We start from the raw sequence: 12,989 nt of genomic DNA on the forward strand, positions 1-12,989 counted from the left end.
AAGCAAATGTCATTTAGTTTGTTTTTAATAGGCAAATAAGTAAAATGTATTTACAAAAATTATTGGATGGCTCAATTTCTTTCCTGTTGTCTTTGTCAGGGAACTCTTCAGAGTTTCGCTTCAACAATCAAACGATTAGTCGTGCGGAATACACAAATGAGCTTGAGAAAATTGGCATTTTACTGAAAGGCAGAAACTGTCTGGTGTTTCAGGTAATTTGGAAAACAGTGCTTTATTTCATTTTCTGCTATTAATGTACAATTAGGGAAAATGTAAGCCCACTTAAGGATAAATGAAGGAGATTATGTGTGGAGCCAGAGAAAATGGATAAGATCCTTAATGAGTACATTAGTATTCACTGAAGAGAGAGACACGAGGGATATTGAAGTTAAGGAAAGGTGTGTGATCATTCTCAGGCAGATCAACATAATGAAGGAGGAAATGTTGGGCGTCTTGATATGCATTAAGGTGGACAAGTCTCAAGAGCCAGATGGGATCAATCCCAGGATACTGTGAGAGGCAAGAGTGGAAATAGCTGGGACATTAATAGATACCTTTGCATCCCTTTGGCTTTATACAAGGTTCCAGAGGATTGGAAAATGGCCAGTGTTGTTGCTTTGTTTAAGAAGAGAAGCAGGATAGTCCAGGTAATCGTAGGCCAGAGAGCCTGACGTCAGTGGTAGGGAAGCTGTTGGAGAAGATACTGAAGGGCAGCATTTGTTCATATTTGGAAGTGAATGGAATTGTCATTGATAGGCAGTGTCGGTTTGTGCAGGGAAGGTCATGTCTCACCAACTGGATTGAGTTTTTTGAGGAGGTGACAAGAATGATTAATGAGGGAAGTGTAGTGGACGTTGTCTGCTTAGATTTTAGCAACGCATTTGATAAGGTACCTCATGGCAGTCTGGTACAAAATGTAGAGTCCCATGGGTCTAGAGTGTTCTGGCTAAATGGATACAGAACTGCTCGTCCATAGAAGACAGTAGTGGTGGATGGGTGCTTTTTGGAATGGAGATCAGTAACTTGTGGTGTTCTGAGGGTTCTGTGCTGGGACAGTTGTTACTTACAAAATATATAAATGATAATATATATTAATAATCTGGAGGAAAATTGGTGGTCTAATTAGTAAGTTTGGTGATGACACCAAAATTGTTGGAGTTGTAGATAGTGAAGAGGATTGTCGAAGGCTAGATTGTGGACTTGGACAGAGAAATGGCAGATGGAGTTTAATCTGGATAAATGTGAGGTAATGCATTCTGGAAGACCGAATTCAGGTATGAATTATAAATTCAGACCGCTGAAAGTGGCAACAGAGGTGGGTAAGGTCAAGAACGCATACGGCACGCTTGCCTTCTTCAGCCGGAACATCAGGTATAAAAGTTGGCAAGTTATGTTAAAACCTCAGTTAGGCCACATTTGGAATACTGCATGCTGTTCTGGTCACCACACTACCAGTAGGATGCTTTGGAGAAGGTGCAGAGAAGGTTTACCAGAATGTTGCCTGGTCAGAACAGTTTTAGGTATGAGAAGATGTTGGATAAACTTGGATGTTTTCACTGGAAAAGCGGAGGCTGAGGGGTGACCTGATAGAGATATACAAAATTATGAGAGGCATAGAAAGGGTGGATTGTCAGATGCTTTTTCCCAGGCTGAAAAGGTCAGCTACAGGAGAGTACAGGTTCAGGGTGAAAGTGGAAAGTTTAGGGGAGACATGCAAAGAAAATTTTTCACACAAAGAGTTGTGGGTGCATGGGACACACTGTCAGTGGAAGTGGTGGAAACAGGCACATTAGCAGCATTTAAGGCGTATCTTGATCAAAGCATGAATGGAAGGTGAACAGAGGGATCAAAACCATGTATGGGCAATAAGTAGTGGGTCTAAATGTGCATTATAATTTGATGCAGGCTTGATGGGCCAAAGGGCCTGAACCTGCGCTGAATTGTTCTTTGTTCTTTTGTTTATATTAAAATTACATTAATAAGTATTTATCACTAGAGGCTGGATCTTTGTTTTCTTTTAAATAGAAGTGAGAGGCTATCTTTAGGATGAAAAATTATTAAAATATCAGCTAAAATTTCTGTAATTACAGTTAGCAGTATGAAGCATTTTTAGTTTTTGTATTGCGTTAATAATTTTAGAAAAATATTTCTGTTGTGCCATTCCTGCAAAACAAATAAGCTCCATTTTAAGATTAAAAATATATGGAGTAATTTTATTGGTTTCCGTACCTTATCTATAATTGAATAAGCTTTGAATGAATTAAAATCTTGCCCTAGGAGCCTGAGATAAAGGTAGAGAATACAGTAGCAGATGACGAATGCAATTCTTTGTGATATTTGAAATTTTTTGTTATCGAGGATGTGTTTAGAGAAATCAAACAGAACATAGGAAGGGATATGGTATAAACTGACTAGATACCTGTTTTTAGATATGATGGTGCTGCTGCTGGGTTGAACCAGGGTTGATCTCCTGACTTGATGGTAATGATAGAGAGGTGGTTTACAGATTGTGGTTCCCTATAGTTCTGCTCTTTCTGATGGCTGACAACACCTCATAGATACCTAATTTTTGAGCATTTAGATCTGTTGAGGTATATCTCATTTAGCTAGTCAGTGGAGTGCATCTGCATGGTGAAGTTGGGAATCCACCTCCACAATGACAGTGCCTTGACTACCAGTACTCCAGTACTGTCAAGGACAGGCCCATTTGCAGCAGATTGGTGAGGACTAGGTCAAGTAATCTTTTGCCACTTGGTACCATCAACACCTGCCTGCAATAATCCCAGTCTAGCAACTAAAGGACTTTAGAAAGCAGGCAGCTGGCTTTCATTTCTTCTGCATAGAAGAATGCCAGGAGGACCATCCAGCAACCCAGTCAGTAGTGGTGCAGCTGAACAACCCTTTGCACTGGATATGGAAGTCGCCCATCCAGACTGCATTCTATGCCTTTGCAGCCCTTAGTGGTTCACTACCCTCAATATTGTTCAACATGGTGTACTGATTTATCAGCTGAGGTGAGGCATTTCTTGATAATCAACAGGTGGTTTCCTTGTTTCATCTGAAATCATCAGATTTCAAGGGGTCTGGAGTCAATCATGAGAACTCTGAAGGCAACTTCCTTCCGACTATTTATCACTATGCCATGATCTCTGGTCAGACTACTCTACCATTGAAACAGAACATACATGGTGATGGTGGTACCTGTACACTGTATGTAAGTCATAGCCAGCGACCTATGTCCCAGGCTGTTTCTTCACTTGGGTCATCGGGCTTGAAATGTTAACCCTGCTTTCTCTTAACAGATGCTGCCAGAATTTTCTCTTGCTGAGGTTATCAATTTATAATTATCGAAAGAGTGAGGAAAGGTTAGAAAAATTTCTTAACATATTAGGTTATTGCTGCATGCAATACTTTCTCTGCTTCAAATATTTGCCTCACGTTTGGATACCATTAAATTTGGGTAAATGTTTGAAGCAGAGAAAGATACTTTGCTCTGTGAAGGAAGTAATAGTGTAATTAGTCTGGAATCATTGTAATGAAGAGTAGACAGAGATAAAATGGAGCAAATAGTATTCTCCAGTTTATGGGGAATTGTAGATGGAGATTTGTGGCTTGATGTTGGGAGGATATGCAACAGCAAAATATTTTACCAGAGCAGCAATTGAAGCATTTGTTGTAGTAGTGTTTTAATGGATATTTATTATATGTACTGATTATCCTCAGTCTAGTTTTAGTACACAACTTTTATATTGTAGGGCACTGTGGAGAACATAGCAATGAAAAAACCTAAAGAGAGAACACAGTTGTTTGAACAAGTTAGCAACTCAGGAGAACTGTCTAATGAATATGACAAAAAGAAGAAAGAAATGATGAACGCAGAAGAAGAAGCTCGTTTCAACTACAACAAAAAGAAAAATGTGGCAGTTGAGCGTAGACATGCAAAGCATGAGAAGGAAGAGGTAATTAAAGGTTAAATTGACTTTGTTCTATTCTACAATCAACAGCTTCTGCAGAAATGGAACTAAGATTTCAGGTGATTCAAAAGTTAATAGTGCATGCAAATCAGGATGTTAACCAGAAAGCTCCAGATTCAGTCTAGACATCCTAGTTAATTGTTATTTTTTTTTCCCTAGGATGATAGTAAGTTTACCACAGTTGACTGAGGTTCTTATGTAAGAAAGGTGAACATAACTCTTCTGAGGACAGGATACAACTGTTACAGTATGCACAATTAACTATCAGCAATTGTTCACAGGTTGCAAATGTTATCCCAAAGGAATTTGCAAATTATATAACAGCCATGATATGGAGGTGCCAGTGTTAGACGCGTAACACCGGGTTATAGCCCAACAGGTTTATTTAAAATCACAAACTCCTGATGCGCCGCTTTTTCACCAGTCAACTGTTAACGGAGCAGCACTCTGAAAGCTTGTAATATCAAATAGATCTGTCGGACTGAGAAGAGGTTGTTTGACCCGCAGTGTTAACTCTGATTTTCCTCCTCAGATGCTGCCACACCTGCTGAGCTTTTCTAACAATTGTTGCTTTCATTTCTGTTAGACAGTAACCTCATGTTGTGTGACTTCTCAAATTATACAATACCTTCTTTAATCAGAGGGCACTCCAAAGTATCCCACATCTAATTAAATTTTGTTATATGACTATTGTAATGAAAATAAGAAAGGCAACCAAATTGTGCATACCAGGATGCCACAAATAGTGAGATCAATAAACAGATAATCATATTTACAGGTGTTTGAGGGACATTGCCTAGGGAAATAGGAGAACTTCTTTGCTCTTCATCAGATTATGCCATGAGACTTTAAATGTACACCTGAATGGGCTGATGTCTTTACGTGAATAGGTCTAGAATTCAACACACCATTAGGAACAGAAACAGAAGTTGCTGGAAAAGCTCAGCAGGTCTGGCAGCATCTGTGAAGAAAAATCAGAGTTAATATTTCAGGTCTGGTGACTCGTCCTCAGAACTGTTATGAGGAAGGGTCACTAGACCCAAAAGTTAACTCTAATTCTAGTACAAAATTGGTGCCAGACCTGTGAACTTTTCCAGCAACTTCTGTTTTTGTTCCCAATTTGAAGCATCCACAGTTCTTTCTGTTTTTATTTACCATACCTTTAGTGCTGTACTGAATCGCCAGTCAAGTCCTGGAGAACTGCTGTCTTTAGACAGTGTACATAATTAATTTGTACTTTGGAATTAGAGGTATAATGTCAAAAACTAACTGATGACACCAGGTGTGATTAATACAATGAAAGACTGATGAAGCATGAAAATTTGCACAAGGCGCATTGGTAAATTCATTTCAATATAGATTAGTGTGAGGTGTTCTGGTTTGAAAGGAAGAGTAGGAATAATAAAAGAAAAACACCTGTTTATTGAAAATAATGTAAATGAGATAGGAGCTGCATAGAGAGAGATTTAGGGGTGTGCACATTCACAAATCATTAAAAGCATCAACGCAGTTGAACAAATTAAAATATCAAAGCAAACACAAATTCATTTCTAGAGGAATAGAATACAAAAACCGTGAGGCTATTTTAAACTTTTATATAGAGCCTCAAGACTATACATGGATTTATTAATTCATTCATTGTGTGGAATGTGGGTGTCGTTGGCTGGGCCAGCATTTATTGTCTGTCCCTAGTTGCTCTTGCGAAGATGGTGGTGAGCTGCCTTCTTGAACTATCGCAGTCGACCTGCTGTAGGTTGACCCACAATGCTATTGGGGAGGGAATTCCAGGATTTTGAGCCACTGACTTGGAAGAACAGTGATTATTTCAAATAAAAACCAGAAGAAATGGGGATGCTGTAAATCAGGAACAAAAACAAAGTTGCTGGAAAAGCTCAGCAGGTCTGGCAGCATCTGTGGTGGAGAAAACATAGTTAATGCTTCGGGCCCGGTGACCCTTCCTCAGATTATTTCCATGACAGGATGGTGAGTGCTTTGGAGGAGAACTTTAATGTGGTGGTGTTCCCATGTGTATGCTGCCCTTGTCATTCCAGATGGAAATGGCCATTGGTTTTGAAGGTGCTATCTGAAGATCTTTGGTGAATATCTGCCGTGCATCTTGTAGATAATACTGCTGCTCCTGAGCATCAGTGGTGGAGGGAATGGATGCTTCTGGATGCAGTGCCAATCAAGTGAGCTGTTTTTTCCTGGTTGGTGTCAAGCTTCTTGAGTATCTTTGTTGCTGCACTTATACAGGCAAGTGGGGAGTATTCCATCACAGTCTTGACTTGTGCCTTCTAGATGGTAGCAGGCTTTGGGGAGTTAGAAGGTGAGTTACACGCTGCAGTATTCCTAGCCTCTGACCTGCTCTAGTAGCCACTCTTGCATTTTTCTGACTTCCATTCCTACACTGCTAAGTTTGCAACTGAGAAATGAAACTGAGAACAGAAAACAGGGCAGAGGCCACTAGTTTAGTTAGAGTCCAGTTCAGAAGAATCAGTTCAATTCAGGGGAACAGTTCCTCCTCTCTGAAGAATCAAGTTTTCAGCCCAACTTGTAAAATTATGGTTCAAAATAGTACTGAAAGTTTAAGAAAATGTTTTACTTAAGCAAAGTCATCTCAACTACTGTTAAACAATGTAATTTAGTTTCTGCGTTTAAATACTAATTTAACTAGTTGTGGCATCCTACTTGGAAAAACTTTGTGGAAGAGATAACAATAGAAGTATCATTGTGAGGCCAGGCGGTTAACTTTCCCTCAAGCACTGTGGGTCCTTGCTACCATAGGTTCCAGCTATTTCATAATGTCAAGCTGCTGCATCCCCAATCCCAGACCCCCGTTTTATCAGCTAGATTAACCTTGGGTCTTCCATCATTGTGTTGGCCTAGAGCTGATAAATGTCAGGGCATTTGTTTGATGCTAACTGCTGCAAGGGTTACTTGGGTCCAGTTCTCAACACCTCCAGCTAGTGTTATTGGACAGCCAGCTGGCATGCTCTGCTAGGCATGTTCTAAATCATTGTGATTTGCTCAAATGTGGTAGATATTTTTCTACTTTGCAAATATGTTTAGAGCAGAATGGTAATATTGTTGAATATTGTATTTTATATCTGATACTTTACAAGTGAATACTCATGATAAATATTGCGTTTTTCTTATAATTGAACACTTAGGCAGATCGTTACCAAATGTTGATAGAGGAGCTAAAAGCAAGCAAGATTCAGTTGCACCTGTTCCTTTTATATTATAATGAGAAGTTTATAGAAAACATTAGCGATGATCTACAAGCCAGCAATAAAGCTGTAAGTAGTCAGAAAGCAAGACAGGTTGCAGCAGAAGAAGAAGTGAGAACAAAGAAAAAAGAGTTGGGCAAACTTAACAGAGAACTGCAGCAAATTGAGAAGGAGATAAAGTAAGTTTACTGTTCTATCTTATTGCAATGAGAATATAATTTTAAATGTTGAGTTTCTAATCATAGTTACTGTTTAGATTTTACAGAGAAAATATTTCTGATAGTAAATCTGCTTTTGTATGAAAGCTGATTACATGACATTTCTCCATTTTCATTCTTCAAAAATGAGATCATGTTTGGCAGCACTTAATTGGGACCAGTGAAGAAGTGGATTATCTGGGACACATCAGTGTGAACACAGCAGAGAGCAATGTGTTTTAATAGCAGCTGTATACTTAAGAAGTGGAAGATAAAGCTGAACTTTTTAGACTGTTCGGAGTATCCCTCACTGGTACTGAGATACATGCATTTGTGAGAAATTAATTTTAGACCGTTGAGAAGGGCGGCTAATGTTGTAGAGGGAATCATGACAAACAAACAAAGCCCAACTGAGGAAATTGAAGTGGGATTTGTGTTTTATTTGACATTATTGAGGAGGATCTTCCGACAATCCATCCCCCTGGTCCAGAGGAGATCAGAGGGATACAGTGAAGATCTGAAGATGGTGGGAGGTGTTCTCCAATTCATTATGTTAACCCCTTTCTCTCCAGGATTCAACTACCTGCAATGACAGAGTGCCAGTGACACGGCGATTGTGGCAGATCCAGACGGCATTAGATATTTGTGCGCTGGTCCAAAACTGCCTCCCAGTCCTTAACAGTTTTTACCTGTAGCTATCATGATCATCTCAGCTGTTCCAAAGATCGGCTGCAGAAATAAGTGACATCTTGTAAACCAGCGATTCATCGCATCATATGAAGTGTGTCACAGTTGCCTATTCTGGATCTTGGGAAAATATATTAATTTGAGGGAAGGTAGGCCAGTACAGCCACAAAGGGCATTGTATTTTGCCTCTGTTGATGAATTGCCTCAGGTACATGAAGTCATCAGCTTTACTGATGTTGCCATCAGGGCATGGACAGAGCATGTAAACAGACATTCAAAGAAGTCTTCCAGTCACTTCGACTCAGGAACTACATCTTGATGGTTTGCACTCCATTCCCAGGCAGCTACCATGATTTCTTTCTTTGGATAATATCTCCTCTCTAAGGGTTTCTTCAGGGATAAATGTTATTCCTAAGGAGATAGCTCCTGGCATCAGCCCAGAACCTGGACAAAGCTGGAGAGGTGGGCTCCAACCAAATCCGCATCCTAATATAAACCTGCAATTTTGAAACCATTGGCATTGTGAAGATGCCCTTCTGTTGTAACGACCAGCTTGGTGGTACATTCCAGTATAAAACAACAAAGATGATCTGTTTAGTATTAATCTGCTCCTAGTTGCATAGCATATACATAAAGAGACATTGAGCTAAATTATGGGGAGGACCTGAACCACAATTTCTTGAGGAAAACTGGAAGGAAGAGATTCTTCAGAGTATTCCAGCGCTCATGTATTATGGGAAGACCATTATGTGAATGGTACTAACTTCTGAGAAATTTCACTGGATCGCAGATGTTAACTCTGATTTCTCTCCACTGATGCTGTTAGACCTGCTGAGCAATTTCTATTTTTGTTTCTGATTTACAGCACCTACAATTCTTTCCATTTTATTGGTCCTGGAAACCTCCTGCTAATTTCTATGTACTGATCCCACCCACCTGTCAGCTGATGAATCACTTTGTTGAATACCACTTGGAGGAAGCAATGAAAATAGCAATGGTGCAGAATATACTCAGATCAGGGATTTCAATGTCCACCACCAAGAGTGACTTAGAGCACTACTGATTGACCTGGTTGAGTCCTAAATGACATTGGCGCTAGACTAGATCTGCGGCAATCATCAAGATCGAAAAACAAACTTGCTTTCATCTTTACCAGTCTGCTTTTGCAGATGTATCTGCCTGTGACAGTATCAGTAAGAGTGACCACCAAACAGTCTTTTAGAGATGACCTTCCATCCTCACATTGAGAATACCTTAAATTGTGTTTTTCTTTTCTTCACTTATTCACATGCTGAGGGCATCGCTGTTTAGGCCAGCATTTATTGCCTATGCCTAATTGCCCAGAAGCGAGTTAAGAATCAACCACAATACTTGAGTCTGGGTAACGTCAGAAGTCACACAATACCAGGGTATAGTCCAAGAGGTTCATTTGAAATCACAAGTTTTCGATGCGCTGCCCCTTCTTCGGGTGACTTCACCTGATGAAGGAGCAGTGCTATGAAAGCTTGTAATTTCAAACAAACCTGTTGGATTTCAACCTGGTAACGTGTGACTTATGACCTTGCCCACCCCAGTCCAACACCGGCACCTTCACATCTTGAGCCTGGAATCACATGTGGGCCGGATCAGGTGGGATGGAACTTTTTTTCCCTGAAGTGCAGTAAATGAACCGTATGGGTCTTTCCAACAATTGACAGTGGATTTGTAGTTGTTATTAGGCTTGTACTTGCAGATTACTTTTATTTAAATTCCACCATCTGCCGTGGTGGGACTCAAATCTGATTCCACAGAGCATTACCTGGGCCTTTGGATTAACAGTGCAGTGATATTATGTTGCCTGCTAACGTGTAAATGGGACTCACTTCAACCAGATCTTGCAACTGAAATCCGGACATCCGTGAGGCACCCTGGACCATCAGTACCAGCAGAATCTTTCTCCTAATGCAACCTGCAGCCTCATTGTAAGGAATATCCCCCAGTTTACCGTAACCATCAAGCCAGGCGATCACCTCCCTGGGAGCTGGGACAACATTGGGACTGGTGGGGGAAGGGCAGGAGCAGTGAGTTCTTTAAGTTTGCTTATTCTGAGCTAGGAGAAAGATATGGGAGTGATGTCAGAAGATTAGCAGCAAGCTGTTTGGCTGGTAGGGGAGCTACCTTGGGCAACTCTCCTGGATGAGTAAGTATTTTCAAAAAATGCAGAATAGTTTAGGGATAAAGTTAGCTGGCAAGAGTAGAATATTTAGGGAAGACTAAGGAAATTTTAAATGATAGCAGGCAAGGGCAGCCAAGAGGAATGTGTGTTATGTCACATGTGAGGAGTCATGCAGACTACCGGTGTCCAGGATGACCACATGCAGGAAGTGCTCTCATACACACAAACATGACCTCCAGGTTTTGGTGCTTGAGTAGCAGCTGGAGATATGTGGAAAGCACATTTAGTGAGGTGTTCACACGACAGCTGAAGGGTCTGGAGGAAAGAAGGCAATGTGTGACAGTAAAGGAAAAACATGCAGATAGTACAAAACTCTCCGGTGGTCGTGCTCACAAATCAGTTTTCCATTCTGCAAGCTTAGGGGTGTGCTGGTACTTCAAGGGAGTGGAGTTGGAGCCAGGATTCTGGCACCCCTGGCACCCTAACTGTATATGCGGGGAGGAAGAGCTATAATGATAGGGGATTGATAAATTAGGAGAACAGATTGGCATTTTTGTGGCTGCAGATATAACTCCAGGATTGTATGTTGCGCCCCTAGTGCCAGGGTCAGGAATGTCACTGAGCAGCTACAGGGCACCCTGGAGGGGTAAGGTGATAAGACAGAGATTGTAATACACGTTGTTACTGATGTTCTAGGTGTGAGGTTTTGCATGAAGAGTTCAGGAAGTTAGGTAATTAATTAGAAAGGAGGACCTCAAAGGTTGTAAGCTCAAGATTACTCCTGGTCCCACACCTAGCTAGCACAGAAGTAGGAGAATAAAATAGATGAATGTGTGACTCAACAATTGGGAGGGTTTTAGATTCCTGTATCAATGGGAATGTATCTGGAGATCATAGGACCTCTAGAAGTGGGACTAACATTCTTGCCAAAGGCTTTTGTGTGTAGTTTAAACTAGTTCAGCAGTGGCAGGGGCCGCAGTGCATTAGTTCAGTTGTGACACAGCATAATTTTAAAAAGGAACCAAGGTAGAGCACATGCAGCCATGTGATGTTTCAAGGGAGTACGGCAAGACTGGATGGCATCTACTTTAATGCCACATGTATTAGAGATAAGAGAGATGAGTTAAGTATGGATATACATGTGAAACTGCAGTGTAGTTGCCGTCACAGAGATGTGGTTGCTGGACGGATAAGACCGGCAACTTAACATTCTGGAGTGTAGGATCTTCAGAAAGGACAAGGGAAGGTGCAAAATAGTCATATTATTAGTTAGCCAGAAGGGATGATATCTTGGAAGGGTGATCAAATGGGGCTTAGTGTGTAGAACTTAGGGGAAAAAAGGAGCAGTCACACTCCTAACAGTGTATTGTAGCCCCCCAAACAGTCAGTGGATATTTGAGGAGCAGATATACAATCAATTCGCTTAAAGCATTTGAAGTAAAGGGTTAATTATATTAGGGGATTTCAACTACCCCAGTATTAATTAGGTCATCATGGTAAAGTAGGCTTAGATGGGGACAAATTCCTTGAAATGTATACAGGAGGGCTTTTTATGTCAGCATGTAGGTTGCCCAACAAGGGATGGTGCAGTGCTGGAGGCGTAAAACCAGCCACATGTTCAAGTTGACACTGGGGAGCATTTTAGTGATAGAGACTCCAACACTATATATTTTTAAGTTTGTCATGAAAAAGGGGAAAGATGGTCTGTAAAAAAGGGTTTTCGATGGGCATGACAAGTTTTATTAAAATAAGGGAGGTTCTGGTCAAAATAGACTGGGAACAGCTTCTTGAGGGTAAACTTACAGCAGAACAGTGGGAGGTATTCAAAAAGGTACTGGGAGGAGTATGCACCCAGCATGTTCCCTTTAGAGTGAAATGTAGGAGCAACAAGCCCAGAGAACCAGAGATGTCCAAGAATATTCAAGATAGGATAAAAAGGAAAAAGGCGACATGTAACAGGTGGAAAGGGAGCCAAACAGTGAAGTCACTGGAGGTGTATAGGAAGTGCAAAAGGAGCTCAAGAAAGCAATTAGGAGAGCAAAGAGGGGGACATGAAAAAACACTGGCGGACAAGGTTAACAGGAATGACGATATTCTACAAGTATGTTGAGGAGAAGAGAAAAACTGAAGAAAGAAAAGCCTATTTGGAACCAAGGGGCAATGTGTGAAGCTGGGGACATTGGTAGAATATTAAATGAATACTGCATATCTGTCTTTACTTGCAAGAATGAGGTTGCAAGTACTGAATTCAGGACAATGGACTGTGAACTTGTTGAGCAGATTGATGTAAGAAGTGAGGAATTTTGTATATTTAAAAGTGGACAAATTCCTCCAGGCCAGGATGAATTGTATCCCAGGGTGCTGTAAAAGACAAGCAATGAAATTACAGTGGCTCTGCTCCAAAATTTGAAATTGTCTGTGACCATAGAGGATTTACCAGAGGACTGGAGAATAGCTAATGTTGTTCCATTTTCAAGAAGGGTGATCGAGGAAGACCAGGGAACTATAGACCACTGAATCTAAATCAGTGGTAGGGCAACTTGGTGAAGATATTGAAGGAGAAAGTTATTCTCTCATTTAGAGAGGCAAGATCTGATCATGGCTCTGTCAGAAGGAGATCCTGCCCAGCAAATTTGGTGGAATTTTTCAAATTGGTGACCAGTTGTTTGGATGAGTCGAGGGCTGTTGATGTAGTTTATATGGCTTTCAGCAATACCTTTGACAAGGCCCCATACAGGACACTACT

General features: G+C 40.8%; 1 protein-coding gene across 1 annotated transcript in view; it reads left to right on the forward strand.

The window, feature by feature from the left end:
* Window positions 1–12,989, forward strand: part of LOC125460833 (structural maintenance of chromosomes protein 1B-like) — a 148,035-nt gene that overhangs the window by 17,231 nt on the left and 117,815 nt on the right. Inside the window, exons 4-6 of the mRNA XM_059652374.1 lie at window positions 100–212; window positions 3,756–3,959; window positions 7,145–7,383. Of these exons, the coding sequence (XP_059508357.1) occupies window positions 100–212; window positions 3,756–3,959; window positions 7,145–7,383 (556 nt within the window). The remainder of the gene's footprint in view (window positions 1–99; window positions 213–3,755; window positions 3,960–7,144; window positions 7,384–12,989) is intronic.

This window comes from Stegostoma tigrinum, chromosome 18 (genome assembly GCF_030684315.1).
Source record: "Stegostoma tigrinum isolate sSteTig4 chromosome 18, sSteTig4.hap1, whole genome shotgun sequence".
NCBI classification, from domain to species: domain Eukaryota; kingdom Metazoa; phylum Chordata; class Chondrichthyes; order Orectolobiformes; family Stegostomatidae; genus Stegostoma; species Stegostoma tigrinum.